General features: G+C 44.3%; 1 protein-coding gene across 1 annotated transcript in view; it reads left to right on the forward strand.

Annotated features, from left to right (window-relative positions):
- POLB (DNA polymerase beta) overlaps window positions 1–2,630 on the forward strand; it is a 127,782-nt gene extending 125,152 nt beyond the window's left edge. The window contains exon 14 of the mRNA XM_063931740.1: window positions 898–2,630. Coding sequence (XP_063787810.1) covers window positions 898–992 — 95 coding nt within the window. The 3' untranslated portion in view covers window positions 993–2,630. The remainder of the gene's footprint in view (window positions 1–897) is intronic.
- The last annotated feature ends 5,600 nt before the right edge of the window (window positions 2,631–8,230 follow it).

Below are 8,230 nucleotides of genomic sequence, written 5' to 3' on the forward strand. Positions count from 1 at the left end.
TCAGCTGGTGTAAGGTCTATAATGTCCCAGTAGTAGGGTTATTGACAATGTGGTGCTTGTAGGTCAAACCTTTATATGAAATGTATCATTAAAAACCATAAACACTAGCATTTGTGGAAATTATATGGGCATGCTCATAATCCGTATTGCTGCGGTACCTGGACAGCTGCTCCAAATAGCAGCTGTCCCCTTGAACAGTAACACTACTATCGAAGTAGCCATGTTACCTACCACAGAGGTGTGCCAGCTGACTGCACACATGTTACCTGAGGTCACACATGCGCAGAACTTAAGGGTACACCGTGTGCAGGCGGCAGATGGATCTCTCTTTGCAACTCCATACCTTCTTTACCATAGTTGGGAATCAAGATGGTGTTGGTTCCTACAGGCAAACTGTGTACTTGACGTCCCCATTGGGCTCCTAATAATGAAAATGCCCTTTACAAATACAGGTCCATTAGTGATGATGGATAGGTCCCTTAGAAATATACAAACAAAAAACTTAGCGCCAGATCTGGATTGGCAACAATTAACCTAAATTATGCTGCTGCTTCCACTTAACCTGCAACAATAAACATTACAAAAAAAAGTTGTAAACTCAGGTTTACTAGTAACGCTGTTCCATGTGTTGATCCACAGCATAACCTGTGTCAGTGTAACCATAATTAGTCCCAGGAGCAGTGGGTATTTAAAGTATTCTTCACGTGTGACTCATTTCCCCGCCTCTCAGTAGTGAGTGATCAGCGGCTTCCTCCGACGGTGTAAACAGGTCCCTCAGGCACTTAGCAATGCTTAATATAGAAATCTGTATCCTTTTGCTAGAATTACAGTATGTAATAGTTTTCTAGAGCTTGGTGGCCTATAGAAATCTGTATGATCTTCTGTTCTTCCTCACAGGAATAGCAGGAGAACCTCTTCCAATAGACAGTGAGAAAGACATCTTCGATTACATCCAGTGGAAATACCGTGAGCCAAAGGAACGGAGCGAGTGAGAACAAGCCTCTAACCATTATCCATTGTCACTACAGTGTTATTCAGGTCCCCTGCTCATCTATTGTTACCATGAAAAGTGCTTTCCTGAAGAAATGTGAAAATACCCATCACATCCAATATATTACTACCATAACAGATGGACTCTTAAAAGTTGGAAGAGGTCACAAAGCTGTTACATAATGATTGTGTTCTTTAAATGTAATATTGATTTTTTTATTTTTTTATTAGAACTTCGTACTGTGGATAGATTAGAGTGTTATTGTATAAACGGTTTGGGAATAACTATCACACTACCAGATGTCCATGTAGAATAGAGGTCCTAGATTTTAGAAGAAGACCTAACTCCATGCTTAGGGCGGGATGTACTAACCTGTGGCGGTACATTCCGCCACACTTCGCATTGATACTAATCTAATATGTACTGACATGTATTGTATTGCAAAGCACCGCTCTTCCGATAAGAACTGTCCTTTGCGATGCAGGCACTTTCGGGTTTCGGCCCGGTATGCGTAGAGGGACGAGATGGCCATGGAGGGTGCTGGGAGGGATCCAAATGTACGTATGGGAAATGCGGCCAAAGTCCGAAAACAGGCTTTTGGCCACATTTTCCCTTTTGTACATCCCGACCTCGGCCCTTTTGCCCCATCTACAGATGCAACAGTCCGCCCTGTGGGGAAGAGTAAGTATAACACAGGATTGTCCTATTATATCCAACAAACACATAAACACACACTGCTATTGCAGTAGTTTCCTTATAATTCAAAATGTATAATTGTATGCAAAATTATTTTCATTTATTTTTAAACTGGACAGGTGTTGAAATGTGTGGGTTTTTATTTTCTTAGATGGTAGGCTTTTTCCCATTAATTGTTTTACTTTTTTATTTTATTCTTTTATGTATAAAATGAAGTTAATAGTGTGCTTACACCCGTCCAGTTAATGGTACATGTGCGCCTAGGACGTTGGTAATGACATTGTATATGCCTACGCTGTCGGCGTCAGTGCTGAATTTACTTGGATGTACCAGGCCTATCCCTATAAAGGAGCAATTTCAGGGGTCTATCCAATTAGATGCAAGTTTCTTGCAACAGCCATACTTTAACACAAACCTGTTCACAGCCCATATAATGCTGGAAGCACTTTTGAGCGAATTCAGGCTGAAATTGGGCCGCAAGGGGTGCAAGATGCAGTGCCATTGCCAGTGTTGAAACGCTGCGGCATCAGCACCTCGCACCCTTCGCATTTAATTAGATTTTGTTTTTTTAAGCAATATGGTAATTTTACATGGATCATTGGGGGTTTTGCTTTGTTTGTATTTTTAGTTAGCAGGAGTGTAGTGTGTGTTATTTGTGAATGCATGATATTAGTAAGGCTCTGTTCTCTTGCAGTGACAAAATAAACTTGCAGAAAATGAAGAGAATAGAATGCTTAATCCTTTGCAATATTACTGGGTATTTATCACAACATTCATTTTTGGTATTTCTGCTACAGAAGAAACCTGCTGTGCTGCACTGTGAGTGTTAGACGAGCTGAAAGCCATGTAATAAGAAAACCGCACTGTTTTCTTATTTGTTCTTAACTAGTGCTAGCTCCTTGTAAAGTGGTTTCTTTTCTTAATAAATGGCAAACTTCTGTAACCTGCATGTAAAACATGCTTTATCCTCTTCCTCTTACCTTCCACTGCAGTAGTTTAAAAGTAAAGTGTTACTATTTCTTGTATAAACATGAAACGGTCATATGGATTTTGATCTGAGGAACCAACAGGCTAAAGCTTTTACTGTTCCCAGGATGCACTGCACCACCTCCTCTATATCCCCACCTCCAGGCACTGGAGCTCAGTTTCGTTAACCAGTCCAGTGCAGTAGCAGGTAAAATAGAGATGGTAGATGTTAGCCACATAGAACCACGTTCTCACGACAGGAGAAGGTACCAGCGGTTAATGCCATACCAACCCAAAGAAGCTAAGTGCGTCAGGGTGGGCGCCATGTGGAATCCAGTGTACCTCGCAGAAAGAGATTTAACTATGGTAAGTCTACCATAAATCTCCTTTTCTGTAGCGGGGTACACTGGTATTCCACAGGGAATAACATCGGGGATGTCCAGAGGGGACGTACTGTAGCGGGTACAAGAACCCAGCGTCCAAAGGAAGCATCCTGGGAGGGGGAAGTATCAAAGGAATAGAACCTAGGGAACGTGTTCACTGAAGACCACGTAGCTGCCTTGCACAATTGATCCGGGGACGCGCCACGGCGGCCCGCCCAAGAAGGTCCAACAGACCAAGTAGAATGGGCCTTAATAGCAGCAGGAGCTGGGAGTCCAGCCTGCGCATAAGCTTGTGCAATCACCATTCTAATCCATTTGGCCAAAGTTTGCTTATTCGCAGGCCAGCCACATTTGTGAAAACCAAAAAGAGAATCTGACCTCATGATGGAGGCAGTCCTCTCCACATATATACGGAGAGCCCGTACCACATCCAAAGACTGCTCTTTGGAAGACAAACGAGGAGAGATAAAGGCCGGAACCACAATCTCTTGAATAAGGTGGAAAGATGACACCACCTTAGGTAGATAACCAGGGTGAGTTCTAAGAACTGCACGGTCACAGTGAAAAATCAGAAAGGGTGGGCGACAGGACAAAGCACCTAAGTCCGACACCCTCCTAGCAGAGGCAATAGCCAACAGAAAAACGACCTTAAGCGTAAGGCATTTAAGGTCCACAGAGTCAAGAGGTTCAAATGGAGACTCTTGCAGGGCATTCAGAACAACAGACAGATCCCATGGAGCCACAGGAGGGACATAGGGAGGCTGGATCCGTAATACGCCCTGAGTGAATGTATGAACGTCTGGAATAGATACAATTTTTCGCTGAAACCACACCGACAAGGCAGAAATATGAACCTTGAGGGAGGCCAAACGAATTCCTAAATCCAGGCCTTGTTGCAAAAAAGTCTTGAAGTGCTAAACTTTTATGAATCGTAATTCTTAGCAGCACACCAGGTGAAGTAAGAATTCCAGACCCTATAATAAATCCGTGCAGAAGCCAGTTTGCGGGCCTTTGACATAGTTTGAAAGCAAAAAAGATGGCTTTTAGGAAATACAAACGGACTCAAAATAATAACGACAGAGGAGTATCTGGACAGACGGAAGGATGCTAAGAAAGTGATCAGACGTGCAAAGGCAGAAGCTGAGGAGAAAATGGCCCAGTCAGTAGATAAAGGGGGCAAAACTTTTTTTAAGTATATAAGTGAAAGGAGAAAATCAAATGGAGGAATAATGAGACTTAAGACAGAAAGTGGGCATTTGGTGGAGGGAGACAAGGCAATAGCAGATCACCTAAATAATTATTTTTGCTCAGTATTTACTACAGAAGAAGGGATGGGGCCACAGTTAAATTGCAAGGACATTCATAAAAATAAGGTAGATGAAAATACATTTACAGAGGAGAAGGTCCTAACAGAACTTTCAAAACTAAAAGTGGATAAATCAATGGGACCAGATGGAATACACCCAAGGATACTCAAAGAGCTAAAAGATGTCCTGGTTACACCTTTAACAGAATTATTTAACCAGTCACTAAATACAGGTGATATTCCAGAGGACTGGAAAAGAGCAAATGTAGTTCCACTGCACAAAAGTGGAAGCAAGGAAGAAGCAAGTAACTACAGACCAGTAAGCCTTACATCAGTAGTAGGGAAAGTAATGGAAAAACTATTAAAAGAAAGAGTAGTGGAATATCTTAAATCAAACAACTTACAGGATCCAAAACAGCATGGATTTACTGGTGGGAGATCATGCCAAACAAATCTTATTGACTTTTTTGACTCTGTGATGAAAATAATAGATCAAGGGGGAGCTGTAGATGTAGCATATCTAGACTTTAGTAAGGCATTTGACACTGTCCCACATCACAGACTGCTAAATAAACTTGAAAGCCTGGGGGTGGATTATAAATTAGTGAAATGGATAAGAACCTGGTTGCAGGATAGGAAACAGACAGTTGTAGTTAATGGAGTGCAATCTATGGAGGGAAATGTTACCAGTGGAGTACCCCAGGGATCTGTACTAGGTCCAGTTCTCTTTAATATCTTTGTTGGTGACATTGCAGATGGTATTGAAGGGAAGATATGCCTTTTTGCAGATGATACAAAGATATGCAACAGGGTAGACACACCGGGAGGGGTCAAACAAATGATTGATGACCTAGGTAGGCTTGAGAAATGGTCAAGAACGTGGCAACTACAGTTTAATGCTAAAAAATGCAAAATCATGCACTTGGGTCTCAAAAACCCAAAGGCTAAGTATAGTATCAAGGGTACTATAATGGAAACTACTGAGGAGGAAAGAGATTTAGGAGTCACTATTTCAAGTGACTTGAAGGCAGGAAAGCAATGCAACAAAGCAATGAGAAAGGCAAGTCAGATGCTTGGTTGCATTGGGAGAGGAATCAGTAGCAGGAAAAAAGAAGTGATAATGCCACTGTATAGGTCATTGGTAAGGCCCCATCTGGAATACTGTGTCCAGTTCTGGAGACCCTATCTCCAGAAGGATATAAATACATTAGAGAGTGTACAAAGAAGGGCAACTAAAATGGTGCATGGCCTACATCACAAAACTTACCCGGAAAGGCTAAAAGATCTTAACATGTATAGTTTGGAGGAGAGAAGGGAAAGGGGAGACATGATAGAAACTTTCAAATATATAAAGGGTCTTAAAGTTCAGGAGGGAAACATTCTTCAAAGGAAAAGAAGTATTAGAACTCGAGGGCATACATTGAGACTGGAGGGGGGGAGGTTCAGGGGAAATTTAAGGAAAAATTACTTCACAGAAAGGGTAGTGGATAAGTGGAATAGCCTCCCATCAGAGGTGGTAGAGGCTAAGACTGTAGGGCAATTTAAACATGCTTGGGACAGGCATATGAATATCCTTACAAAGAATCAAGGTTAAAAAAGGGTTGAGATTGCCTAAAGGATAAAATAAAAAAGGGGCAGACTAGATGGGCCAAGTGGTTCTTATCTGCCATCAAATTCTATGTTTCTATGTTTCTATGAATAACCGCCTCAGAAAATCCTTTGGCCCTCAGGAGTGAAGCTTTAAGAGCCACGCTGTCAAAGCCAGTCTGGCCAAGTCCAGATAGACACAAGGACCCTGAATGAGGAGGTCTGAGCATTGAGGAAGTAGAAGAGGACGCTCTATCGAGTGACCCTGCAGGTCTGAGAACCAATGCTGTCTGGGCCATGCTGGAGCGACTAGAAGTAGTACTCCTCCTTCTTGCTTGAACTTCTGTATTACCCTGGGCAGGAGAGACACTGGAAGGAACACGTATGGCAGCCGAAAGTTCCATGGAATTGCCAGTGCGTCCACGAACGATGCTCAGGGATCCCTTGTCCTTGATCCGGAGACCGGAACCTTGTGATTGTGTTGAGAAAGTATCAGGTCTACATCTGGTAGGCCCCACTTGTCCACTAGGGGTTGAAGGCTTCTTGATGAAGGCTCCACTCTCCGGCGTGCACGTCCTGACGACTGAGGAAGTCCGCTTGCCAGTTGAGGACTCCCGAAATGAACACTGCCGATATGGCTGGCAGATGGCATTCCGCTCATTGGAGGATTTTTGACACTCCCATCATTGCCATGCGACTTCGAGTGCCGCCTTGATGATTTATATACGCCACCGTGGTGGTGTAATCTGACTGTATTTGAACAGGCCTGTTCTGTACCAGAGGCAGGGCAAGTTTCAGCGCATTGAACACTGCCCGCAATTCCAGAATATTTATCGGGAGGAGAGATTCCTCCCTGGTCCACCAACCCCGAAGAGAGTGTTGCTCCAACACCGCGCCCCAACCCCGCAGACTGGTATCTGTCGTTAAGAGGACGCAGTTGGAGATCCAGAAGGGACGACCCCTGCTCAATTGTTGGTCCTGTAGCCACCAGCTCAGTGACAGACGGACCTCCGGAGTCGAGGAGATCATTTGAGACCTGATCCGGTGAGGCAGGCCGTCCCACTTGGAAAGTATTAACCTCTGTGGAGGGCGGGAATGAAATTGAGCGTACTCTACCATGTCGAAAGCCGACACCATGAGGCCTAGTACTTTATCGCCGAATGTATTGACACTTTTGGATGAGAGAGGAAGCATCTGATTCTGTCCTGAAGTTTTAGGACCTTCCCCAAAGATAAGAACAAACATTGGTTGTGTGTGTCCAGTAACGCCCGCAGGTGCACCATGCTCTGAGCAGGGACCAGCGAGGATTTCTTCTTGTTGATGAGCCACCCTTGGGCTTGTAGCAATTGGACCGTCAGTTCCAGATGATGTATAAGAACCTGTGGGGAGTTCGCTAGGATCAACAAGTCGTCCAGATACAGCAGGATCCTGATACCCTGACGGCGGAAAAGGACCGCCATGACCTTGGTGAAGATCCGAGGAGCCGTGGTCCGTCCGAAAGGTAAGGCTTGGAATTGATAATGTGAGTTGCCAATAGCAAACCGCAGATATTGCTGATGCGACATGGCAATAATTATGTGTAGGTAAGCTTCCTGTATGTTCAGGGATACTATATAATCCTTGGGTTCCAAAGCCAGTACAATAGAGTGCAGGGTTTCCATACGGAATTTGGATACCCTGCCAAATTTGTTCAAAGATTTGAGGTTGAGTATAGGCCGGGAGGATCCAATCGGCTTTGGAACTAGAAACAGCGTTGAATAGTATCCCCTGCCTCTATGAGACAGAGGCACCGTCACTATCACTCCTGTATCCAGGAGGGATTGGACAACCAAATGTAGAGTCTTTGCTTTTAACGGATCCAAAGAGATAACTGTTGAGCAAAACTGGCGAGGGGGACGTCTCGTGAAAGAGATTGCGTACCAGTGAAAGACCACTTCTTGCACCCAGGCGTCCAAAGTGGTCTTTAACCATACCTGGGCGAACTGCAGAAGTCTGCATCCCACCCTGGGGTCCCCCAGGGGGAGGCCTGCCTTATCGTGCAGCATGCTTGTCCAGTTTGGAAGCAGGCTGACGGGGCGGTCCAAGAACGTTTAGGTTTGGGCTTAGAGGATTTGGAAGTGCGAGCCTGTCTTGGGTACGCCTGACCCTTTGCTTTACCTGGAGGTCGAAAGGAATGAAAAGTGGTACTCTTAAGGGGGGTACTCACGGAGAGATCTATGCTTAAAATCTAAGCAATCCGACTAGATTGCTTAGATTTTAAGCATAGACCACTCGTGTGTACCCCCTACAGCGATAGCGATG

The sequence above is a fragment of the Pseudophryne corroboree genome, chromosome 6 (assembly GCF_028390025.1).
Source record: "Pseudophryne corroboree isolate aPseCor3 chromosome 6, aPseCor3.hap2, whole genome shotgun sequence".
NCBI lineage: Eukaryota > Metazoa > Chordata > Amphibia > Anura > Myobatrachidae > Pseudophryne > Pseudophryne corroboree.